Below are 27,110 nucleotides of genomic sequence, written 5' to 3' on the forward strand. Positions count from 1 at the left end.
AATCCAAAAGAAAGATCATTGTGCTACTGAAAATGGCTTGGGAGAAGACCACGTAACTTGAACACACATATCTGAGTAATTTGACAACAGAGGGATACATGGCAAAATTAAAGATAAAGATCACAAGTGTTATTGGTCAGCAGAACTGGTTCAACAGTTTAGGATTTGAAGAATGCACAACCAGGAGTATAAAAGATAGACCTGAGAGAAATAAAGACGAGCTGGAGATGGTGCAGAGGAATTGTCCACAGATTGTTTCCAGTCACAGCTTGTGAATGCAGCCACTCTACTCTTCAAGGTTTAACTCTAAAGTACTTTAACTCATCAGCACCTGGAGGCGTTATACTTGCAGTTACTGAGCAGGATGTGATGGCCCTGGATAGTGACCTGATTGCTGGTGGCATAGCAAAGAGAATTGACCCGCTGCTGGTATTGCATATTCAACGATGAGGTAGGACATGCAATGTTTATTTTTTCATTTTATGACAGACCACTTCAGACAGTTGCTGTCATTGGCATTTGTGTTATTCACACCAAATTCTTTTGTATGCAGCAACTTTTTTTCAGGAATTCGACATTTAATGTATAAGCCAGTTCAAGTGTTGTCTGTATTCTTGTTTGTTCAGTAGTAGGCTGTCATATTTTCATCACTAGAAGGCTAGAGGATGATGTACATGTGGAAAAGGGAACAGTTAGAGCGGAAATTACAGAATTTAATTTTCTTTCTTCCACAGTCTGTTGTTTGAGGGGACTGCCTGTTATGTGGCATACCTTGATGGATGCCACTCTAATATTTAGAACTTAGTCAAAATCAAACTAATGGCTCCTAAGGGAAAAATAATGTTCTCTGTTAAACTAATCATGCACAGTATAAAATAAAGAGAAAGAGAATAACTAAATGAAACTGCTTTATGAGCACTACCACCCCATGTGATGTTAAAAAAAAGAGTGAGTGAAAGGGTGTGCAGGGGTTAAATAGGGAGTAAACAGGTGAACTCAATCAGGTTAATGAGCAGTGAACAAAGAGTGAAAGGAACCAATCAGTGCTGAGGAAAGTAGGTGAGGTTAAAGAAGTGAGACAAAAATGAGGAAAAGTGTTGAAATAAAGGGGGAAAAAAATCTTTACTAGCCTATATATCATTCATCGTGTTTAAAGCTAAAAAATGCCCGTAATCAACACCAAAAGCGTGAATCTTTAAACAGTGACATTTCTAGCAGGCCTAGTTATATGAAAGTGATAATCTATGTTATAATGACACAACTAAACAAGTTGGTTGAAGACAGTAATGCTTTGCACCCAAATGTATTATTTTCCATGAAAGTACTGAGAAACTCAATAGGATAGAGGCTGCTATTAACCACAGGATGGTGCAATTGCAGCAGTTTGAGATAGACTATTATGTCATCAGATGATTTCACTCAGTCCAGGCTGTTTTCATCATGAACTGAGCCCTTTCTCTTGTTCTCCGGCATGCAGGTTTTTGCCACTTACCCCTGTCTTTGTGTTGAGAGGGCTTTGTATTACTCCATAAACCATAGGGGAGGCTAGAGGTTACATAATGTCCATCCATGTCCAGCCATTAGGATGCTGCTGGTTATGTAATGCATGAGTGCACTGGACATCAGACGAGTGAGGTTCAGAGGGCAGTCTTGGGAAGATAAGCATCCTTTTTGCCAACTGAGAATTTCTCATCATGATATCAAGTGTAGGCCCTTAAGCAAGGGTACTCAACATGCTTTGCTTGGGGGCCACTTTTGCAAAATGACAGGAGGCCAGGGGCCAGTTGCAGCAGGATTTTCCCAGGATTTAAGGACATTTATAGGATTTAAGGATGCTCTAGGACATTTCCGATGCTGTTCATGCACTCTGGCACCATATGTATACTAAAAGTCCGAGTGTTGTGAATCACTTTATTTTTATAGTGAATTAGAAAATGGTTGCAAGGCCACCCAGCACCCTTTTAGGGGCCTAGGCCGTAGGTTGAGTACCACTGCCCAAAGATCAGCTCCACCAGACCACTAAGACATCCTGTGCCTGGACAAGAGTCAGGGTCAGGGTGCACTCAGTACCAAATATTGTTTATTACTACTGTATGTGACCACTGGCCCCTTCATTTCCTTTCTTAATGGCTCATGGGACTTCATACTGGTTGTTTATTAATGAGGCAGTAATGAACCCCCCATATAAAACCATCCACGTCCTTTTGTTTACATCTTCCACCTCCGCCTCTCAGAGCACCAAAAAAAGATGATTCGAGCTCCAGCCGCTTGTTTATCAGCGCTCCACTGAGCACCAAGGCACCATCACAGCCCACAACACCGAGGCAAGAAGAAAAACAGCTCGTCGCACACGGCGGCAGCCAATCAGCGGGCTGGTTTCTCTTCAGCATCTCGGAGGGACTGAACCGTCGGGCAGACTTCAGCTCAGGCAGCAGGGAGGAAAGAGACTTCGAGACTCCACGACGCGCAATTATGGTTTTGTGATCTTGAAGAGAAGGTGGAGGATTACATCACCAGGTGATTAAAACTGAGTTATTGCATGGATTTTTGCTTGTTTTGGCGCATGGCGTGTTTATAAAATATGAAAAAACGAAGCTGGCTGTATGGCAGCCCACGCGAATGCTGATTCCTAAAGGTGGTTTTTGTTTTACACTGACTTGTAAACTGTGAGGACGTCTGTCAGCATGCTGTGCTCACACTTCCGTCAAACATGAAAGGCTATTTTACCTATAATGTCATGTTTTGCATTGACAGTTATGCATCAGGGGCTGACAATAACAAACACATCACGTGAACTCTGTGTGAATTTGGCATTTGCTAGTTTATGTAACATGTTTCGCTCAGACACTGTGGTTTGAGCAGCAGCTGCAGCCATGTTCAGTAACATAAACACAAGCTTTTTTCCCTCTGTTTATCTTTTAAACGCGGGCTCGGTGAGAGCCAAAGTGAAGTCTAATAAGCCCCGTTATTGGCCATAAAGAATGATTGACAATGCATTTGGCCTGTAGCTGCATCATTCATGCCAAGCTGCTGGGCTGCATGAAGGTAGTTACATAATTATGCATGAAAAAAAAACATGTATGCCATCTTTTATTAGCTTCCTGATTCTCAGTGAACTGAGCGCTGTAGGGGTAATAAATAGAGTAATATGAGGCCATCCAAAGGCAGTACACCTGCAGGAGGTAATGGAGCCTATGTTGAAGTCCTCTCAGTGAATGGCTTTGTAGATGCATTCTCCCCATAGGTTGAATTAGGTATGCATGAGAAGAAAACACAGTCACTGACTTTGTCCCAGATTTCACTGTTGTAGGTTTCATTACATTGGTCCAAGAGCCTTCGGGTTCTGTCACAAACAATTAACCTCCGAGTGTAAATTACCCTATTTTTGTTTGTGATGACTCAAATTCAGGTCAGGTTTACAGAATAAAGGGAATGCTTTTGGGCAAAATGAAGTGTTGCAGTCCAACAGCATTTTCTTTACTACACAAACCCAAAGGGCAGATTCTTTTTCTTTTTTTACGCTGATCTTAACATTATAGGGAACAGCTGCCATTGTGTGCTTCACTGTTTTTAGTGGGGATGCACGATATTGAATTTTTTGCTGATATCCAACATGCTGATATTGGCAGGTAACTGATACCAAAATCGATATATCCACTTTTTTTACCCACCTAATTTTAGTGCTGATGAAGTCTCTCCTATCGTGGAATTAACATCATATTATATATACTCTTATCTTGATGGCCCACCTACAGATGGAGATATAAAATACAATGCTTTTCAATATATGTAATATTCATTAATTGAGCAAAATAAAAATAAAAACAACTTAAACTTAGGGTTGTTTTTTGCACTTGATCAATTTGTCAATTTAAAAAAAATAACAAATCTTGTCACATTGGCAGAAATCAGCATGTTGGTGAATTTCAATATTTAATTTTAAAGCCAATATCGGCTGATACTGATGATGTGCTGATTTTACCTAGCATCCATAGTTTTCTGTGTATGTGACTGCTGGATAAGAAATTGTTAACAGAGACATTATATCCATAACATTGCAAAGACTTGTAAATGACTTGTCTTAATAAAATTAGACATTATACAACACAGTCTGGTTTCTAAAAATCTTAAACTGGACTCAGAGCTAATTTGCTGCTGGCTCAACAGGACTCTCGCCATCTGAGCCATGTCAGGGACACTTGTGCTGTCTCTGGCCTCATGTGTTCCTCACAAATGTGGGGTTGCATAAGGACCCCCGAGCCGTCTTTACGCTGCCTTATACCTCTATTTGGCTTGCTGCTGCTGCCAACAATAACCACTGTAGCTTGTTTCAAACATCTTGTTTTTCTACTGCACAATGCCTGCCAAGATCTTTGACTCACAGAGCAGTTAACCGGTTTGGGGAGGCGAGGACTGACAGAGACAGCATGGTGGTGACCTCAGACTCGGGCTGCAGCATGCTGATGTCATGCCTGCTCTCCTCGTGTCTTGGGGGGGCTTGAGGGTGGAGGACTCTAGCCAAACTGGGAAATGGTTAAGAGGTTGTATTAAGTGGTGTCAGATGGTGCAATCATGAAACAATGTTGAAAGCATGTTGAAGGATTTTTTTTTTTTTTTAAAGACCAAAACTAACAATTTGCTTGTCCACTTCTCACTGTTTTCCTATTTCCCCACTCTGTCTGAGGCACTCAATCCCAAACCTGTTACTTAAAATGTAAATCATAAATATATTGTTTCATTTAAAAGAAGAAAACAAATGCTACATCATTTTTCAAAATCAGCTGGGCACTGTAGTTTTAAGTAAAGATTACTCAAACGTGAGTAAACAGGTTATTTGTTGGGGACTACTTTCAGCCGTGGAGTTAAACACATGACACAGTATAGTATGTAAAAAGTCAAAGTATAGTATATCAAAAGAGTCATGGAGTAGTATGCCAAAAAAGTCATAGTGTAGTATGTATGTATGTAAAAAAAAATGGTGTGGTTCATTAGCGCTGCAACTAGGGATTATTTTATTCATCTGCAGATTTTTTTCTCAAACATTCTGTCAATCAATCATTTGGTCCATTAAACATCAGAGAAACAGTCAATATTTCCTTAAAACCAAGGTGAGGGCATCAAAGTTCATGTTTGTCTGACCATGAGTCCAAACCCCCAAATCTCAAATTTATTATACATTTTCAAACCTGAGAAGCTTGAACTATCAAATGTTCGCCATTTTTGCTAAGATGAGAAGACGTAAACAATTAATACCTGATCAAAATAGATGCCAATTAATATTCTGTTGATCTACTAATCTATAAATTGACTAATCGTTACAGCTCTAAGACTTCTTTCCCCACCAATTCCTATGTTGGTCATCGGGTGACGTAAAAACATGAAAGGCCCTCAGAGCCAGAGTTTAGTTGTGATTGACTGACACCTTCACATTCCCGAGCAGCTGCCTCGAAAGGACACTGATCTAGATAGAAAGCAGATGGGATCCCTGCATGCCCACTCGCCACGATGGCATGACGGAGGTGTTGTAGGCCTCTGTTTACCAGTCTCCTCACACACTCACACTCACATCACTCTGACAACACTGCCATCATGTTGTGTGTTAAACATCATCTGCCAAACTATCAGCTAAAACCCAAGGTGTTGTGTTTTTGGTGTTTCAGCCTGCATGTTGTCTACCGGCTGATCTCCTCTCTGGAGAATGAAGAGAATGTTCCAGCCATGGCTGCGTATTGTTGCTATGAATAGATGCAGTTCAAAATGGGTCAATTTATGGTTAAAGCACTCATCTGTGCAGTGTATTGCCAGAAGGCGAGTGTATGTAAGCATGCTGTCATCCAGTCACAGATTTGTCTCTGGAGATCTGCCCTTAACCAAATGGCTTCTAGTTTGTATGTGGCAAAGTGGGGCAAAAAAAAAAAGGCACAAGACAAAACAGTTCTGCAAAGATGTTTGTTTTTGGTCCAATATATGAGTCGGAATATGACCCAAACACCCTGTTAGTAGAGTATAGCTTCACTGTTCGGTCTCCACTCCATACTGTCGACACAGTCTATATAAGTACAATTTAAAAACAGCTCTGTCAAAGCTCTATGATTGCTTTCGTCTCTGTATGTGCTCTACTTGAGGCTGCTGAACTGTATTAATGACCTCTCTCTCGTGTATTGAACATGATGTGGGTTGAGGAGCCTCGTTGTACTGAGGACTCGGACACTTGAAACTACCGACTATAAATTGGAGGAGGAGAGTGAAAAGAGTCCTTTGTTTCGCATTGATTTTGTCACTGTCAACGAAGCACAAAGGAAAACTCTGCAAGTAGCTACTCTATTAGAGAGGATGTGAATCCCCACTAAAAGTGAAATTAATGATGGAATCGCAGTGTGGACATCACAGGAATAAACAAAGCAGATTTCAACTTGAGTATATAAACATAGAAATGTAGCCTACTTGAACTACTTGATTATAAAGGCCTTGATGATCCAAAATTATTAAAATGTGATGTAATTAGAACTGAAACTGAAACAACTGATAAACTGATGAATCCATCTCCAGAAAATTAACAATAATAATTTTGATAATCATTTAATAGTTTAAGTCCTTTATCATGCCAAATATTCTCTGAGTCCAGCCTCTCAGATGTTACAATTAGCTGTTTGTGTGTTTTATATTATCTTAAAGGTCCAGTGTGTAGGATTTAGGGGGATATATTGGCAGAAATTTAATATCATTTTCATTACTATGCTTTCATTAGTTATAGATAGATAGTCTAGATTGGGCCATTTGCGTTTCCATGTCAGCCATCTTAGTACAGACTTGGCACACGGGAGAAGTTATAGTTCTGCAGCCTTACTGATAAATTTCACTTAGTCCTACACACTAAACCTTTCATTTGAATATCTCTTGTAAGTTAAATATATTAGACTGGTGGACATTTTATAGACTAAACAAGTAAGAGAGTCAATTAAAAAAACAAACAGATTAATCATTATTTAAAGTAATCGTTAGTTGCAGCCCTCGATATGATTGTATCAGTTCCATAAAAACAAAAGACACTGATGTCTCATTTTTTCAACACAAGTAGGGCTATAAAAGGCACTGATTTCCTCGTCTATCCTTTTCCCAGGAGCAGCAAGTTATAAAGGCTTCATGGTATATTAATACATTTTAAATGACTTTTTTGGCTAAAAAAAAACTTTACAATACAAGACTGTGGAATAGTGCAGCAAATGGATTTTGATTTTCCATTAACTGAGCTTCATCATGGTAATATATAAATATATTTTACATGTGCTTTTTATTAGTGGAATGTATACTTAAAGAAATAAAATATTGAGGCTTCAATAACTCTATGTGGATTGTCTTGGCCTGAGTCCTCAATGACATATGACTACAAAAGCCCCCTGCCATCAATAGTGGTACTCTGCGATGTCACCATGCGTGTAAGTGTGAAGAAATGGGCATGGGTCAGACAGAAGCCACTAACAAAGGGTTCCCAGTGTCTGTCACTCTGAATGCCATTATTCATAGACATTAATAATCTCTTCTTTTCTCCCCCTAAGAATTGACATCCTGATTATAATGGCTTTATGCTGTGTCAATCTTGGACCTTTTGTACCCATTTAAGTGTGGACTGTACTTAGCAAGGTCACTTTTGTCATTGTTGGCCACAAGGTCGTGGAAACAAAACCCTCCGCTTTACACAGTGCCACTGGGGGTGAGTGAACGCACTTCACTGGCGACTTGAGGGACTTGCTTGAAACTTTGCTAGCTGGAGCAGTTGGACGGTGTGGGCCACGGGACACACGGCATCTCTCTCCGGTTTGCGTCTTGTTTGTATCTCGTTTAAGCTGTAGCAATTACTGCTTTTAGAGACTTTGTTGGTGTTTACTTTGCAATGGCAACACACGTCCTTTAAGGATGCTGGGCTAAGTATGGGAACAGCTGAAAGGTGAGCAGAGCACCATCACTTGTGACAAATATAGATCAAGATTATATTATCTTAATAGAAATAGCATTGGGGCTTTTTTGTGACCTTTGAGAATAATGACTAATGTAAGCACTTCAGATGTGGTTCAGTTGTGAGCTGAGAAGATGAAATGCTGCTGCTCTGTATATAGATATACAAGTCAGGATGATGATGTGCTCAGAGAGGAATCCCTTAACTCGGACTGAATGAAATCATCTTAAGCAAGAGAGGGAAGCAGAGACGTTGCTCAGCATGCAACTTTTAAAGGCGTGTCACAACTAAGTAATACACAGACGTTATCTGGAAGTAATTTGGTGTTAATGATGGTGACGAGGACTTCCATTTTGTTGCTTTTGTAGCTGTGGTGATTATTCACCCCACTCTGAAGGTTTACCTTAAATGTAGCTCTGTCTCTGTGTGTGTCAGACTGGATTAGACATTATGTCATAAATAATTGTGTTTTGTTATTTGTAGTGATGCTGCGTTCATGGCTTCTATTTTATCCTTTTCTTTACTCATGTTTGTACAGACACATTATCTCACAGTATTCACCTTCATTCTCATCTCCTCCACAGCACAAAGAGAAAACACAAGTCAGCTAATCCAAGCACTGCACAGAAGGAACCAATTTCCCGCACAAGCATGGCAGACCAGAAGTAAGTTTTTGATAAGTTATGTTAAGAGCTTTCACCTCACATTTTGTGTTTTACTTCAAATATCCATCTGCTCTCTCGGTTCTTGATTTGTGCGCCTTTTGAATTCCACAGAGATCTATTTATATCTTTCACCTCTGTGCCAGAACACGCAAAGACATCTGCCCATTCACAGGCAGTGCGAGCACAGAAACATACCTCTGAAGGGTCAAATCGTGCCCCAGAAGCACCTTTCAGAAAAGACACAGCCAAAGATGAATTAGCAAACTGTGTCTTGACGTTAAGGCATGACGTAGTGTTTAGAGTTTGTCTGATCAAAGTCTTCCAGAACAGGGTGCGATAAGATATATCTCTGCCAAAAACCCTCTTCCTCTGTGGTGAATATGCTATGATTAAATGTCATTTTCTCATGTATTTTGAGCAATTCAATGATCTTTTCCTGTAAATCTTTGTTGTCGATGTACAGCCAGTAGGACCACTTGTATTCTGAATATTCAGTTGTGATTTGAAACAGGAGCTTCAGTGAATGTACTATATTTTCTACATTTTCCATTTTATCACCTCAAATGAAAGCATTCTTATACACCTCTTACATCACATGGATGATCAAATGATGTTGTTTTTCCCCTATCAGAGACAACATAGATGACTTTAAAGTCCAGACAGCCAAGCACCCCAACATGGGCTCCGTCCCTTTACGGCCGCACAGTGAACAGTCTAAAGACCGGTTGTCCAAGAGGCTTTCAACGGAGTCCAATGGGACCAGTGATGGAGGTCAGGGCTCGTCCACGCCGGTGGAGTTAACTGCTTTGGAGGAGTCGTTTCGCCGCTTCGCCATCCATGGTGACACTCGCGCTACAGGCAAGGACATGCATGGCAAGAACTGGTCCAAGCTCTGCAAGGACTGCGGCGTGATCGACGGCAAGAACATCACCCTCACTGACGTGGACATTGTCTTCAGCAAAGTCAAGTAAGAAAGGCAATATGTCAATGTGAGCTCATCTGAGTTACATAAAATTCTGTTTCCCTTAATAAATCTGCCAACATATGAGCCAGATATGATCTTGTAACAGACATGTCACTACAAGATTGTGTACTTTTGCTTAATAGTGTTACTTAACTGTTGCAGAACCAGAGATGACTACAATCTTAGTCATTCAGATCAGTATGCCCAAAAGGCCAGTACAGTGGTGCAAACATGGTATCATTGTGGTTGCAAGAATGCAGAAGTGGAAAACTGTCTCCAGACTGCACTGAAGGACTGTTTCTAGTCTATTTCACAAGTGCTCCGAAAATTGAATCAGTGACATCATCTATAGCTTGCAGTCAGGTAACACCAACCCTCTTAATTACACCTCATTAAGGTGTCAACTGTTTGATTTGTGTCTGCACCAAACAATGCTTGTCACACTGAAATTAGCATGAAAGAGACAACTCTCCCACACGTTTTTGCTTTTACTGAATTGCATGTTTTTCAGGCAGTGTTTTGGAGGATGCCTTTGTTTTTTATACTAGGTTGGCTCAGATGTCCATCAGAAGCAACAGCCAGAGCAAGAGGTCAGGATGGCTCATCCTGTGTCTCCTGGGGCCAAATTGATTCATCCCTTGCTTCTGAATTTAAGTGAAGTAGAGTCTAATAAGCTGTGACCTCAATGTAATTTCACTAAAGAAGACAAATTGTGGTTACCGAAACTGAGTGCATTTGGGATGAAAACACACTGGCATATGAAGTATTATTACTATAGTGCTAGCCCCACACAGTAATGTTCATACAGTTGTGTCATATGTGGTGCAAAATAAAGCTGTTGTAGTGAAGGGCAAGGCTTTTACAATGTGGGTTTGTAGGGTTTTGTGCATGATTATGTTGGAGATATTCATTCATGTACAAAGCAGCTTTGATTTTTTTATCCTGTTTGAATGTTGTGAATAACAATTATTCTGCTAGACAGCACCAGAATAGACGAGTATGGCTTGAAGCCACTTATAATCAAGTCTTGCTTCAGGACTGAGAATCTCACACTGATTTAGTGGATTTTCCATCTTCTGCTGGTGTGTAGCCATAGTTCATCTTGGTCACTTTGTATACACACTTATATACAAGAGATTCCAAAATGATTTTTAGAGTGATTTTTCTGCTTGAGACTGTTTATTCCTGTTGTTACAACATCATGAGTGTTCAGGAAAGAAAATAATATTTCAAAAAGCAGCTCCAGGAGTATTGAATATATTTCCATTAAACTAACTTTGTATTTTAATATCTACACCGCCGTACTATTTAGCACAAAACTACATAACATTTAGTGTGTACCAATACAAAATATTTCAAATGCAGTATGCCACAAAATACCAGGATGCTCACCTGCCTCTGGGTGCATGTTGCAGTGTGCAAGCCAGCATGCATTTCTGGCTATTCTGACCCACAAATTTCTGCACAGTCAAAGATATGTTTCATCTACTGAGCTGCAAATAGATGACATGGTATTTAAGCGACCAGCTGAATGGATAGTATTAGTAGAAATAATAGTTGTTTAAGTTAAGAAAATAATCACAAAGACTAACAACTATGAAATAATAATGACAGAGGAATGCATATATCATCTGACTGTTGTGAATATAATATCTTAGAATCTGCAATGTATACAGTTATAACTTAAAAATTAACTTTGACATTGCAAAGCATCAACAGCACAGCTCTCCAGGTTGACCTCTGTCTCTGGAATGCTTGGCAAATTGTGTTTTGTTTTGTCTCCAAGGTAATGGATATATGAGCAAGAGGGTCAAAGTTCATAGCACAATGTTATGATGAAGTAGTTTGTCCCGTTAATGTACATACTGCATGCAACAGAAGGCTATGTAGGGAAGCTGCAGTACCTGCTAAAAGTCCAGAAAAAATCCATGCGATTTGGACAGCTGCTTAAGACGTACTATTACTAAAACAAGCATTGAGTAGAGTGGAAACTAAAATGGGAAGATTTTTAAATTAATTATTTATTATGTATCAAGTAGTACGATGCACAGGAGGTATTTGCAGTAAAGTATTCTATTCTGAAATGGATTTGTTAATGCACTTGTTGGTGTCCTAAGTTACAAACTCAGAGAACCTTTTACAGGAGATACAAAAGGAAGCTGTGATCCAGTCCTCAACTATCACGAGCCATGCATGTGACTTCAGATGCTAGGGACTTGCATTAACTCACATATTTAACAATATTTGAAGCTTTTATCATACATTGTTTATTGCATTTCTACATCCCATCTTTGACTCAAAAAAAACAACCCAAACCCAAACAGTCACTACACGCTAAACAATACTTTAAGTAAGATTTGGTGGCAGGATAGAGCAATGCAGAATAAAATGCGCACACTAAAGTATAAAAACAAGGACTTGTAGTCTACACATTCTCATGATTGGCATTCTTTTTGTGCTTAACATTAGATATTCTCTGATAAAAAAACAAAAAAGCAATTCAGCCATCTGTTCTTACAGTAAACTTGAAAAATGCCCTTTCATTTGTAAAGCAAAACAATTTTCTTCTGGACTTTGAGTCACCCACATCAACACCTTCGCAGTTGGCATGGCAATGGGTGTTCATGTTTACTGTGGTGAAGAATTTTCCTCGGCAATACAAGAGAGGGAAGTTAGAGCTGACTGCAAGATTAAATCTTGTTTACATCACGCTCTGTTGGTGAGCAGGATTTGTAAATGTGTAAACAATATGGTGCAAGTACTTTAATGAAAAAAGGCATGTTTCCCGTCATACAAGCTAATCAAGGTGATTCTATGCAGTGTTGTGTACAATTAATCCTTGAGTGCGAGTTTGATTGCTCTGTCATTGGACCTCTTCAGGGGTCTCAGATAGTCCAGCATGCATCCACAGCTGCGTTGAGTAGGTTAGTACAGTAGAGTCTGAGTAAAGCATGTGGTGTATATTCCCCTTAGAGCCAGCCATGGGATAAAAAGAGGTACAGACTGGGGGAGGGGCTCATTTTCATGTGGTTTTTACTCCAGGCATGACTGAGCCAGGGCAGGCTGCCATGCAAGAGATGCAGATCTCCACTTTCCCTTTAATCAGTGTCAAAGCTCTTTGCTTCCACACGAAAAATTAAACATCTTAATGAGCACTGGCTAATCACAGTACAGCTGGATGAACCCGTATTTACTGTGGGTATGGAGGTCTGCTGCACCACATTGAGTCTCTGCTGTGCTGTCTGCCTGCTCAGAGCCAGAACACCACAGCATGAGCTATGGATGAGGTAGAAATCTGGCAAGGACTAATTAATTACTTCTAGCACAGTGTTATGGTGGCTTCCTCTCTCTAAGCTTTGGTAACATTTCCCCATCAGTGAGCATGATCGTGGGCGGTGCAGGAGATCATCAGCCAACTATTGTGTCAGATCCATATGGATCATGCACTGCAGATGGTTGAACTCTGTAAATAAACAGCAGGTGCAGCTACCGTAGTCTCCCCAAATAAAATAAAGCTCCACTTGCTCTCTAACCCTTGTCACTCTCAACCTTATCACAGCCTCCTCAGATTGTGAACTGCTGTTTATTTACACAGCGTAATCATTTATATACATTGGAGAATTTCACAGCTCAGTATGGGGAGATCTGCACAGAGTCCTTGGACAGAAACGGCAGCTGGAAGTCTAGTTTCCCGTCTGACAATAGACAGCATGGAACAGGCGCAGAGGAATGGCGCTCAAACAAAACCGCTCACTGGATGAGTCAAATTAATAATAAACCCAAACATCCCCGTTTACCGTAGGCTGTTGCTATGACAGCAGGTTGCCCGAGAAGACTGCGAGCTTTATAGGTTGTTGTTTAGGTGATTTATCACCACAGCAATGGCTGTTTGTGTTTGTGTTACTATGCACTTTTTACATGGAAGTGAAACGGGCAAATGGCCAGTTAAACAACTGGAGCACTCTCAGACGGAGAGTGATTGATGATGATGATCTGTGGTGTGGTATTGTCAGTAGTTATAGTTTAATTTAATTAATGAGAACACAGGGATTCTGCAGGTCCCTTACTGGAATATAAAAACATCTCGGCTCTCCTGGAACTGGACACAACATGATACATGATATGAAGAGACAGTCACATATACAGCCTACAGATGTGTGTGTGAGTCTGTGGAGTTGCTCAGACAACAGTTAAGTACTGGGAGACGGGATCCAAACAGGGAACGTCTTCTCAGTGTTTATCTCAGCGGGATACCATCTCCATGCTGTGTCTTACATCTGCCATGTTGAAGTGATCACACATGGCTCTGTGTACACTACTGTCTGCTCTCATTGTAAGCTTTCAAACTCTACTGAGAGGCTGTAGAAAAGCTGATAAAGCAAGCCTTAACACGGTGTTTCTGTCTCTGGAGACAATTTTTGCGGGGGTTTTATGTGCTATATTGGGACAAGAAGTGTTATCCCATACTTAAGCTCCTTTTCCACCTACATTTCAGGAAGAAATCCTGTCGCACTATCACATATGACGAGTTTAAGACAGCACTCGGAGAGCTGGCCAGGAAGAAATATAAAGACAAGACTGGGGAGGAGGCTGAGGCAGAGGTCTTTAAGCTGATTGAGGGGAAGACACCCATCATTGCAGGAGTCACGGTAAGACTCAAAAGAGTGAATATAACTGGTGTCAAACCGGAGATGTTAAACCAAACTTAAACGTTTTCTTAATGTTCTCACAGAGAGCTGTGGCATCCCCAACAGTGAGCCGTCTTACGGACACCACCAAGTTTACAGGGTCACACAAGGAGCGTTTTGACGACACCGGCCGCGGGAAGGGTAAGGCGGGACGAGTGGACATGGTTGACACTTCAGGATACGTCTCGGGGTACAAACATCGAGGGACATACGAAAAGAAAGTAAATAGACCCACCGTCGCCAAACCCATGTGAGGGCAAGGAAATAAACATTTGATCAACCACTAGGATAATTTTCTATTAAAAGAGTACTCAAAGAAAGCACAAAAGAATAGAATTTCATATATTTTCCCACCCATCTATTTTGTGTGTGTGTTTATGTGTGCGAGAGAGAGATGTTTTTTGAGTTCCTCTCTTTGAGAAGTGTGAGAACTGGAAAACTGTTTACATGTATTTTTACAAAGTCATCACCAGCTGGTACATTCCTGTCTGATCGCAAGTTACTGCCAAACACTGAAGAGAACAAATGAGAGAAACTGCGATGCTATGAATATAAAAGCTTTGTTGCTATGATAGGGCCTTATAATATTTATTGAGCACAATGAACACGATGCCAAGAAAAACAAAAGTAGGACAACAGTTTGATGAATTAACAACAATGCACTTTTAATGGAGATTCCTCTATTCCCATATTTAGCTGTAGAGATGCAATTTTAATTTGCTTTGCAGAGTTTCAGAGAGAATTGGCACATTGTTGACAGATACTATCAATGTCTATTTCTTTTGAAAACTTAAATTGTTCCATCTTCAGTGTTGTTTGTCTGCCATCCCCACTCGTCAGTTGTTTTTAACGAAATATTTCACTCCCCAAATGATCGTTTTTATCTTAATTACTCACCCCATGTTTCACTGACTTTGGGAAGAAAACCTTTCACACATGCCTCCACGTTGACCTTAATATTTAAATGTCCAGTGTGTTGGATTAAGAGGAATCTAGTTGTCATGTTCCAAAACTAAAGCTTCTTCTCTGTGCCAAGTGTGTAGGAGAACTACAGTAACTACGTGTATATGCAATTGTCCCTATCCAGAGCCAATATTTGTTTGTCCATTCTGGGCTACTGTAGAACAACATGGCGTACTCTGTGAAAGAAGACCCACTCCGTATGTAGATATAAACAGCTCATTCTAAGGTAACTAAAGCAACTATTCTTATTTTCAAGTAAATATAAACTAAAGAAAACATAGTTCTGAATACTGTATACCATTTCTACCAAAAAAGAAATGCCCCTAAATCCTAAAACACTGGATCCCTTTAATCATGTGTATAAATAGTCTTACGCGTGGACAAGTAGTTTGCTGTTGTGTTTCAAATAGTAAAGTTTTGGCAAAAATGCAGGTTTTTGGGAAGTACTGAGCATACGGCTGGATAAATGAGACTTGAATTACACCGCACAAGTTATTTGAGAGTTTGTAAATTGATGTCAGAAAAACAAGGTTTTCTTACCAAATTCAATGTAACATAGGGTAAGTAATTAATACACAAATTAGCATTTTAGGACTGAAGTATTACTTCTTCTTTAGTCTTTAGAAAATCTGCCGTTCATGTTTGTTTTTTTGTTTTTTTACTTCATAAGCTCACTGTCATTTAAATAATTTGCCTTCAGCTCAAACAAAGAAAAATATATCACTAGTTTTGTGAACTTGTTTTAGAATTTTTGAAAAAATACAATGTAGTTAACTGTTAGACTGAACATTTTTGTCTTCTATCATATCTTCTTTTTTTGTGACGATGTAAAGCATAAACGCCTACCATGCAAACCTTTAAAATATGCCTGCTTAAAACACTCCCAACAACAAAAAAATACAACAGGAGTAATCCATTGTCTCCTAATCTGTCATTATTCAGACCACAAACCATTTTGCTAACATGCATCTTGACTTTTAAATTGGTGAAATTCAGATGAAAAGGGAGGCTCTAACCCCTCAAATGTACAAGATTGTATTTTTAACATTTTACTTATATTTCCTCATCAGATTTCTATACAGTAGTTCTAATATATTTGTGGTAAGATTGTGTATATTCTAAAAAGTTATAGCCACATGGCTTAATTTAAGACACTGGCTTCATATGTTGTTTTTCCTGTATTGCTGTACTTTGTGCATGTTTATGTATATTGCATTTGATTCAGAAGCATTTAGATGACAGTAAGAGTTTGTCATATCTTATCTGAACTGCTGTGAGGACAGACTACTGGACAGACTTTAGTATTTTCTTGCTAAAAAAAAACAGTAAGTGATAAAATTGTGGGATCTGATAAAATCTCGTATTGCTTGAAATCAATATGTATCAACTTGTACATAAAAAGTCAGCTATACTCCAATGCTATTATATTTGTCTGTTGGTAAAAATTCAAAGTACCTTTTCTTTGTGGTACTTTCATCCAAGGCACAAGTTCAACTGAAGACAAAAACAGGGTTTTACTGATGTATCCTTACATACTGTATGAGATAAAAGGGAAAATTGCAAGCACGTAATATACTTTTGTAGAATATTTTTCCAACATAGTGACAGTGTTTATGTCACACATTACCTGTAGCCTCAGCTGATGAAGAATCGTGCATCAAATGCAAAACTTGCAGCTATCAGTGTGTTAGTTCCTGTCTGCTGCAGTAGTTTCTGTTTTCTGTGCTTAATGCCAAATACTGTGCACCTTTTAATGTGGAGGAACTATATTGTCTTATTTTATTACAATGCATTTTCAAATAACTTTTAATGTACTATTGTGCCCGGTGCATGCAGTGTGTTTTTGTTCTTGTTCTTTAGATCTCTTAATGTGTGTTCATGATTTGTAGTGCATTACTGAAAATAAAAAAACATACACCCCAGAACCTCTGCTGAGTAGGTTACAGGGTGTCAGTCAAAAATTTTATGTTCTTATGGCTTTTTTGGGATTACTGAAATTCCCCATCTGCAGTACTGACCACTGACCCGTAGCATTCACATTGAAAAACTAAAGGCTACATTCAGTTTATGTAGTAGCATCCACCTCCTAACCTTTGCCAGGTCTTGCATTAGTTGTTGTGAGAGGCAAGTGCGTGTGTGTGTAGCTCTCCAGCCTGAAGGCAGAGGTATAAATAAAGTCACAGTGCAGCTGGAATCTAGATGCATTCATTCCACTGCAGCGTACAAAACAGATGGAGACACAAGTGACCTAAAAAAAACTGGGGGAAAGCTTCCAACAGAGACACAATCTTGCTACTGATCCAGGAAATACATTATGACCTTCTCACTAATTTTTTTTCCACCTAAAATCATTTAACATAACAGTCCTGTCACACACATATACACAAACGTCCTTGACTAAATTGCCTTTCCCCATTACTGTTTACATCAAGCAAACGCAGCCTATACAGATTTTTTTAAAATAATAAACACATTTTTTAAAACCGCTAGCAACTTAATATACACAAAAACTAAATGTACAGTGCAGTGATGTAAAGTAAAAAATGATTAAAAACTGTCTGTAACTGCTGGGCCTTGTGCAGCGACTGCAATGCTAGTATGACGCATGGCACAGGCTTGCGTGGATGTTTTCATCCCAGTGTGCATCTTTTCATTCAAATTCCTTTTTAAAGTTCCCCACTTCCCTTCAGATCAGCTAGTAAACACTCGTTGGTAGCCACCAGGGACCTGCAGCACATACACAGACACAAGTCACAAACAGCTAACAAAGATGGGCTGGTTTAGGTGTGAGCGCAGCATTGTTGTGGGTGTGTGTGTGTTGCAGGAATGAGTCCAAAAACCAGGAGATGAGTTGGCAGTTTAGCACTACCGGTATTCTTGTCTCAAAGTCAACGGGTTTTAGGAGTTCGTTTTGTTTTTGTAAGATGCCTGAAAAAAGGTCTGTGGTTAACACACACTTAAAGATATGCTATGCAGGATTTTCCTAAAAGAAAACTATGTATGGACCCATACAGAAGAAATTCCTCTCAATCAGCAATCATGACCCTTTATGAGTGTGTGGTGGCGTATTTTTCTGCAGACTTTGCACTTTGCCTGTATCTTCTTTTTTTTTCTGTTTTCGGGGTGTTTATGCGTGTACCTGTGCAGTGCTCAGGTGAGGTTGGGATTTTATAAAAAGATGATGCCAGACTGTAAGACACAGTGCAGAAAAAATGCAAATATAGCAAGGCGAAACATCCAGCAAGAGTAGAGGTTGGCTTTAACTTTCACTAGTGAGTGTGTTTACAGTTAACAGCCTGACAATCCTGCATGGTATAGCTTTGAGAGATTTTCATATTTGATTCTACAAGATAAAATAAATACTCCACTCTAAAATTTTAAAGCATTTACATGTCTGAAAATACACTGTTGCTGTTAGCACTGTTACACTGTTAGCCTTTTACTTCTAGCGGTCACATTTAGGCTTTAAAAATCCTAAAAGTGGTGTTCATTTGTGAAGATTATCTTGCTGGAAAAAAAAATGAAAGTATCATAAACTTTTGTTTGCCACAGATCTTATTTTCTGCAATAAACAAAAATCCAATAGAAAAATATCCTAAGTGTCAGCCCTGCAAAAAACATCATCGTTGCAGCACTTTATACAGCAGAAACAAGTGTCAGCTGTTGGATTCATCTTCTTACCTGTGGCTTTCTTGCAGCATATTTGACAAATCCTTGACACTCTCAGCCTCCTGCACTTTCTTCCTCAACCCCTCAATCTCTTTCCTCAGCTCCTCCACTTCTGTCTGAGCCTCTAAGGACGTACAAGAACAAAGAGTGAGAGTTTGTGAGGAAAACAGCAAAATGATCACTTGTAGTATGTGACTCCCACTGACATTTACACCCACCTTTAATCTGAGTAATGGGTGAACTTTTCATCATAGACTTAAGATACTGTCGTTCTAACTTGATGAGCTGTCTCTGCAGAGCAACATTTTCCTCCAAGACAATCCTCAGCTGCTCGTTCAGTTTGCCCTGTTAGAGAAGAGATCATAAATACAGTGTGTTCATTAGAGCTACAACAATGAGATGATTAATCAATCAAAAGGAAATTGATTGCAAACTATTCTGATAATCGATAAATCGTTTCAGTCATTTTTTAAGCAAAAATGTCAAACATTTGCTGGTTCCAGCTTATTCAGTGTGAGAATTTGCTGATTTTCCTAATCACGTCATAATTTATGACGGTTTATGAAGAATCTTCGGGTTTTGGACAGGTGGTTGGACATAAGAAGCTAACTGAAGATGTCACTTTTTTATTAATTTATCAATTCTGAAAATATCTGGCCGATTAGCCGATAATGGAAATAATGGTTAGTTGCAGCCTTGGTGCTCATCATGGCCTCCTAAAACTCAACATTATTTTGTAGAATCCACTCACAACTGCACTGCGAGCTTCCTCCAGCTGAGCGGAGAGGCTACGGACTTCAGTTTTGTGCTCTTCTTCTTGTGCAGCCATTTGAAAGTTCAGTGCATCAGCTTCCCGTCTTAGGGTCCTGACCTCAGCCTCCCGACTGTAAATATCGTTTTCCATCATAGACAGGATCTGGACCGCCTGAGCTAGAGCCAAAAATAGAAATGATGAGAAGACATTCTCATTATCTTCAGGCTCCTGTAATCAGATACCACATTTCCCAAACCAAACTCCCAAACTCACACAGGAAGTTGTTGTTATGATGCAGAGATCTCTCTCCCCTCCAGTGTTTGTCCACGAGGTTGAGGAGCATCTCCAGGGGTTTCCTGTAACTACCCTGAGATGTGAGATCAGGGAAAAAAACAACCTCAAATATAATTTTTACAAGCAGTAAGAACAAATTAAGACTGATTCAGTAATGTAAAACTGTAAGAGGACTAGAATCACTTCCTACCCTTTCTTTCTTTTCTCCTTGTTGCGGCAGGCTGGAGCCCCCTTCTGTCTTGATGAAGCTAGAGTAGGTCAGTCTGGGAGGATGTAAAATGGGGTTGGAGGGGTCAGACAGATTCAAACCAGGACGACATGGACTGGGAGGCCGGATATTAGCTAAAGAAGAACTATGGCGATGACTTTGATCTGAAAAAAATAAATGAAAACACACCTTCAACAACATGACAGGAAAGTGACATTTGCTATTTCTAGAAGCGTGAAATTTCTGACAAAATCTTTTATTAAGTACAGACAATCTGTTCTTACCAGGGTTAGGGGTGTAATGTCCCTTGGCTGCATGTCTTGTTTGTTTGTGGAGGTCTTTTTGCTTTTGTTTTCCAGGAACAGGTCTGTGTTTCTCTACATAGGGGCCAAAGGACACCTTTGGTCTTTCAGTCACCTTTAATGAGGTCAAGCTTCTTTTATGAGATGGCTCTCTTGTGTGTGGCACTTTGGACTCTGTGTTATCTGGTCAAAGTACAAATGACATGACAAAAAACACTGATATTAACTGACCTTCGACTTACATGATTAAAAATAAAAGTAAGAATTAACTAATAATTAATTAATTAATTGAAAAAAAAAAGAATTAACTTCTGTCTCCACCTAGTGGTAGTATTTTTTTCAACAACTAAAAAGTGAGGGCAATGACCCCAGTGCAACTGACATTGAATGGCTTTTATTTTACTATTTCTAAAATAAGTATTTTATCCTGTGTTCACCCAGCCCTGATTACCTGTCCAGATCACCAAATCAAAACAAAGAAGAACAAAAAAGAATTTACGAAATTAAAAAATGAAGATTTTGATTCATCTGTCATGGATCAGGATTGATTTGACGCCCATATAGATGGGACAGAAGTAGAGAAAATGACCATTGCACCACAGTCTTATTTCCATTATATTAACATTGCAATCTCTATCCTCTTAGTAAAATACTAATATGCACTTAATTAACTATATTTCAACTGATACTGTGGGCAGAGAGCTGCAAAAACTTACCATATTTTGTAGGGGGAAACCTGAGGATAGATTTGGCTGTTTCCTAAGAAAACATACAATCCGCAGTATTAATGATACTGTAAATGTATGACTGAAAATATTGTTTGGCCTGCAATGAAATAAAATCACCTGTTTTGGAGTCGAACTTCTCTGTTCTGTTAAATCTTCTAATTCGTCCTTTTTGGGTTCTGAGTCAGAGGACAATTTAAGCAAAATATGAATTCTGCTGATTTTGTTTTTAGATTTAGCATTTGAATTTTGACATCTTACCCTCTGCCTCCTTGTGAACTGGCTTTGACTCATTTTGGCCTCCATGATGTGTCGCAACAAAATTCAACACAATGTCATCAGTGTCAGTCAGGAGAGAGAGCCTCCTGGTTAAGCGGTCCACTGAATTCAGTCTCTGAGCACTGCTTCTAGGAGACACAAGCAAGACAATAAAACACAGCTCAAACAAATAATAAAAAGAAATAGATTTTGATAAAAGTAACTTCTAATTGGTGTTTTTGTTACCCAGGATTTCAAAAATGTTTGCCCTTTAAAATTCTACACTGATCCAATGTGGCTGCTTTCTTCAAATGTAAGCACCCCCTGCATTTTTGGGCAAACTTCATACAAACATTCCCATAGTTTTGTTTGCCCTTCTTTAAACTCTTTAAAATCCAGCAGACTTCAAAATCAGTTTGGTGTTTTCAATTTTTTCAAGATCATTGGTAGACCTAGGATTAAATCAAAGTTGACCTGAAACCCCTAAACTCAAGCACCTTACAGTCGGTTTACCTTTTGTCAGCAGCCTGATTCAAAGATGAGCTCTTCTGCTGAGGCAGAAGGTCAGAAGAGAACTGCATTATGGCAGCTTTGCGCTCCGTGTCTCTAACTGAGCAGCCATCTAGAAAGCAAGGGAGAAAACTCAGTTATACTGAAAATGTACCTGTGATAAGCACAATCTCGACTTTATCTTACCTAGTTTGCGTAGGTTGGACATGGCATGCACCAGATAAGGGCGGTAGTGTGGGTAACTTTTAGTCAGAGGGTTGAGCCTGAGGTCCAGTTCTCTCAAAACTGGCAGCTCGAACAGCTCTTTCACCTCTTCCAGGGAAGGTATGCAATTATAGTACAGGATCAGCCTTTCCAACATTTGCAAATGTTGAACTCCCTGTGGAGAAAACAATACATTAGTTGTTTTTTTTTAAGATTATATTTTTGGCTTTTGCCTTTATTTAAGAGGAAAAATTATTAACCATGAAAGGGGGACAGGGAGAGAAGAGTTGACATGCAGCAAAGGGCCATAGGTTGGAGTTGAACCTGCAGCCACTGCAGCAAGGTCGTAGCTCCAGCACAGAACCAGGTGAGCCACTTGGAGCCCCCGATATAGTTATCAGGCAATAATTCCAAATACAATCCAAATTAATCAACAAAATTTAATTTACAAAAAAAAGTATTATAAAAAAACACATGAAAACACAAAACGTAATTTAAAAAAAGAAAATTATTGTGAAATTTTATTTAACAACTAAAAACACGCTTACATCTGAAATAAATGAACCACAGTTTAAACTTACTTGAACAGAGATGAGCGCATTGCAGGAGAGGTCCAGAGACTTCAGACGGACAAAGTTATTAAGTGAGCTTCCCAGATGTCTGATTTTCTCCTCGTATGTCCCCGGGAGGCTCAGTGAGCGTACATCACCTGTTTTAAAACATAAAATATGATTTGCTTCTGGTGCTCTGGCAGGTGACAGGTATTTAAATAAACAAAAAAACCCAACTTTATTTGATACAAGAAAATGTACGGAACAGCTCAAGGAATACATACACAAGTACTGTACACATATACATAAATACAGATTTTAGGCTTTACTATTCATTTTTTCGATGTTTTAGCGACTTGAAGTAGTTGGAGATTTGAAGTTAGACTTGAAGTTATTTTTAAAAGCAGTTAAATAGGGAGTACATCCTTTTCATCAGTGACTGTTATTGCTGGTGGCTACGTTAGCTGTGGTTAGCTTAGCCGCCGGTGCTAACGTTGGGAAAAGTAACTCCATTTGTTTAACATAACGACAGCTGAAGGCCACAGCTTGACCGCTAATGTTAGCTGTTATAAACTCCTATACAAAGTTTGCATTAGCATGACATAATTTTACCGAGACAGGGGTGTTTCAACTGTAATCTCTCCCGTATCCATTGCTCTGTTATGGTCGTCAAACACTCAGCCGCCATACTTTTCGAACTTTTGCTGCCTTCAGGTACCGTCGGAAAAATCAAAACATAGTCCTTTTTGCGTTACTGCCACCCCTTTTTACTGACTACTGTATTAAAACTCATATTAGCAATAGTTACTCAAACTATTGAAAAAAATCCCGCTTGCCATACTACGAGAGGTTTATTTTTTCTTTCACAATCTGTTTATTGTTATTTTTCAAATAGAACAGATAGACAATACAGTAATGTGTCGTCGGTACAGTAGTAATAAAACAAAAGATTAAGTCGTGAGTATAACAGAGACGATACAAAACTCCAATTAATCTGCAGTGGCCCGTTGTACGCTGCGCTTCTTCCTGCTAGTACAGTGTCAGAGTTTTTGAGCAGCATTGAATGCATCTTTTTGAGCCTGCGCACTGTCTACATCCGGACTAGTCACCTGTCAAAACAAACGTTCAAATGTTTCTGCCCAAAGTTTGGTACTCTGTGCTTTGTGTTTAGCTAAGTCCATAAAATATTAGACAACATTTAGATACGCGCTACGGTTGCAGTAATTAACGTCAGACACGAACATTAGGAACACCTCTCTCTGTTGCCATTGGTAACGTTACCGCGCCTCCTTCGTGGATGTTTACAGGAGCGTCAGTCAGGATCAATGGCGTCCTGTGTGTCAGAGTGGATAACGTCCTGTTGTAACGTAATTTTGTCTGCCACAGCATTGTGCTCTTCTTACAGACTCTTTAAGGTAGGTGTCATTCAGTGTAGTGCCATTGTAGATGTTGTTACAACTTGCTAACTTGCTAACAATGAGGTCTGAAACATTAAGTCGATTAATCAGTTAGCTTACAGTCTGTCTGCGAAGAAAAATTACCTAATTTGAGCCAATCAAGTCCGTTTCAAGCAGAATACCAAACAATCCATTAAATACCAGCTTTTCAGATGTGAGTGTACTCCCTTTCCTTGTCTTTAATGATAATAATGTCTATCTTTAGATACTGGACTGTTGTTTGGGCAAAACAAGAGATTTCAGTGTGTCCCTCTGGGCTCTAGGAAATCATAATTGGAAGTTTTCACTTTTTTGACATTTTTTGCATGAATATCTTATCTAGAAAATAATTGGTAACTTAATCAGTACTCTTTATCTGTTTGGTGTTTTGCAGCTAAATTGCCTTATTTGTAACAGTAGATTGGTAATTCTTATTTTTAGACTCCACTTTTACTACTAACTAACTAAAACTAGAAAGTTTTAGTTTCTTTCTTTAAGTTGAACAGCCCTGTGTTCTTTGTAGTTTGCCTACCTTTTTGGTTTGTATCAGAGGCATCCAAAAAAATTGATTTTAGCAAAAACATCTGGTTTTAAGTTTTTTCCCATTTGCTTCACAAATTAGGTCACATCAGTGCATTTACATAATACTTTTGACACCCCAGAGCTGATATCACGGTTACTTTTAGTTGGGAAATAGATAATCAATCGATCCATGTCCAAAATTTCTCACTTTGTAATTTTGCCACTGTGTCTGCATTCACTGTCTCTGCACGCTCCCTGCAGGATCACAGGGCTCCTGCAGTCGGCCTCTTTGTGCTCGGACTCTCTGCAGCACTTTGCATCTTGCATCCCTCCAGCTTACACCTCACCTCTCTCCAGAGAGAAGCTGAGTGGGCTGGAGATGTTCTGGCTCCAGCGCTCATCTCCTTTGAATTCCTGTGGCTCAGTGAAGACCATAACACGGCACATATTCTCCTGTGTGGCTCCTGCCTGCTGCTTGGACTGTGTGACTGGCTCTCAGCAGACAGTCTCACACTGATGACACGCTGCCTCGGTTTGTCTTCCCTGTCCTGCTGTCTGACCGTGTGTCTGTTTGCCGGTAATGCTCTAGGGGCCTTTGGCGGTGTGGCCCTCAGCCTTCCACTGCTTGTGGCTCCAAGGGTTGAAGCACACACTTTTTCTCCATTCATTTCTCCAGCTGCAACTGAGGGACTCACCAAGTGGTTGTTAAAGGGCTCCATGTCTGTCGGCTGTTTGGCCTCCACATGGGCCCTCAGCAAGTTCCTGTTGGATGTGACTGACCGATGTAACATTTAGTTAATCAGTAAAGATTTGTATTACTTGTCAGGATCTGTTTGGACTGTCAAGTGCTAAAGAGTGACCAAATGGACTTAAGCAAAGAAGAATGTGCCTAACTAATAAGCATTTCAGGACATATGTGAATTGAGTGGCATTAACTTTATTTCCATTGTTATTAATTCGCCTTGGTGAGTTTGTGGTGCAACAGAATAGACAGGACAACATTTGATAAAATCATAATATACACATATTAAAATACACAAAGTATCATTTAACATATATTTTAATGTAAGTTTCCGGTAGTGCTGAGGTGATTAAATGATTAGGCAATCATCAGAAGAAATGGCAATAGCTCAGTCATTGAGCAATATGCCACACAATGACTAATTCCAGCTTTTCTTTTTTTTTTGGAGGCCATATGCACTAATGTATAACATGATTTTGCATTTGGATGTGTAAAAACAAAATACAACCAATTATTGAGCAAAATAAATAGAGTTTGGATGATGGAAGAATTACCATGATAACTGCTTCTTATACAGTATATATCACGCTTTGTATTTAAAAGGTAAAAGCCAAGTCTGCACAGTCAAGGAAAGTCAACCCAAATTTCAAATTATTCAGAAATAATTATTATTAATAATTATATTATAATTATAATTATAATAATTTAATTTCTTTAATCTTTAATGTAATTAACTTAATTTGAATCAGGGCATAGACACTACTGAACAAACTCATTTGCATGAGAATATGTGACTACAATTTACAACTGACAGCCCGTTGAGGCATTCTGCATCTCTGTGATGCAGCAAGAACCTTTCAGCCCTGCTGACATTTATTATGCTGTTCAATTTGAATACGATGTAGCCGGCATGTGGGCGTTTTAATTTCCTGTGTGATCATCTCCGAGAATGTCTCACAGACTGTATTTTCTCTCAGGCCACTGACACTCTCTGCACGTCTCTGCTAACAATTTTAGTGTTGCAGAGTCCAAAAACATCCAGCTGCCTCAGTGACTGGGTCCTGTTTGTTCTGCAGCCTCAGCAGAATCACTGTTTAAATATCTGCAGTGGTCTCAGCGCCTGGCCCTGCTCTTACCTTATCATGCCCAAATGATACTTATCAATGCCCTTTTTTCATTTCTTAACAACAGTGACCTAATCTGTTTAATTTACCATCATATTTTGTTTGTCGACAGTGTTGTTCTTGCAAGATATTATTCTTTACAGAGATTTGCAGTGGACACTGCAGATTCTCTCTCGGGATATCAGAGTTGTGAGCAGCTGCCTCAGCAGTTTTACTGCAGTATAATAACAAGAATGTGTGTCTGTGTTTCTGTCTGTGGGACAGTGCCTTTGTCAGACCTCAGGTTACTCACAGGTGACCTGGGACACTTTTTTAAGGTTTTCAATAATTCCCTGCACATTTGTGAGTTCGGGGTGCCAAAATGATATTGATAATGGTGCTGTCTGTGATGTTTTTGGTAATTATCTATCAATGAATTCATGACTTTTTGGGGAATGTGAAAATGTTTTACAAATGTCACGTTATACTTTTTAAAATTATTGTATTTAATTGCTTTTTGTGAGCAGAAATGTTAATATTCGCTAAAGAAGATTACGTTGTCATAACTTGAATAAATCATGTAAATGGTTATCAACAA

General features: G+C 39.3%; 3 protein-coding genes across 3 annotated transcripts; 2 read left to right on the forward strand and 1 right to left on the reverse strand.

The window, feature by feature from the left end:
• The first annotated feature begins 2,301 nt into the window (after positions 1-2,301).
• LOC121945516 (tubulin polymerization-promoting protein) lies at positions 2,302-15,697 on the forward strand. The gene is made up of 5 exons (XM_042489731.1): positions 2,302-2,517; positions 8,539-8,619; positions 9,251-9,586; positions 14,079-14,232; positions 14,316-15,697. Exons 2-5 carry the CDS (start codon positions 8,606-8,608, stop codon positions 14,523-14,525), a joined length of 714 nt encoding a protein of 237 aa, XP_042345665.1. The 5' UTR covers positions 2,302-2,517; positions 8,539-8,605; the 3' UTR covers positions 14,526-15,697.
• A 326-nt stretch (positions 15,698-16,023) lies between these two features.
• Positions 16,024-23,421, reverse strand: cep72 (centrosomal protein 72). The gene is made up of 14 exons (XM_042489732.1): positions 23,322-23,421; positions 22,740-22,867; positions 22,141-22,333; positions 21,958-22,066; positions 21,448-21,593; positions 21,307-21,365; positions 21,178-21,220; positions 20,444-20,644; positions 20,142-20,323; positions 19,931-20,024; positions 19,655-19,833; positions 19,122-19,248; positions 18,916-19,027; positions 16,024-17,961 (listed from the first exon to the last, which is right to left on the reverse strand). The coding sequence occupies exons 1-14, from the start codon at positions 23,395-23,397 to the stop codon at positions 17,901-17,903; spliced, it is 1,710 nt and encodes a 569-aa protein (XP_042345666.1). The 5' UTR covers positions 23,398-23,421; the 3' UTR covers positions 16,024-17,900.
• A 399-nt stretch (positions 23,422-23,820) lies between these two features.
• Positions 23,821-26,987, forward strand: LOC121946109. The gene is made up of 2 exons (XM_042490546.1): positions 23,821-24,124; positions 24,929-26,987. The coding sequence occupies exons 1-2, from the start codon at positions 24,035-24,037 to the stop codon at positions 25,460-25,462; spliced, it is 624 nt and encodes a 207-aa protein (XP_042346480.1). The 5' UTR covers positions 23,821-24,034; the 3' UTR covers positions 25,463-26,987.
• The last annotated feature ends 123 nt before the right edge of the window (positions 26,988-27,110 follow it).

The sequence above is a fragment of the Plectropomus leopardus genome, chromosome 7, assembly GCF_008729295.1.
Source record: "Plectropomus leopardus isolate mb chromosome 7, YSFRI_Pleo_2.0, whole genome shotgun sequence".
NCBI classification, from domain to species: domain Eukaryota; kingdom Metazoa; phylum Chordata; class Actinopteri; order Perciformes; family Serranidae; genus Plectropomus; species Plectropomus leopardus.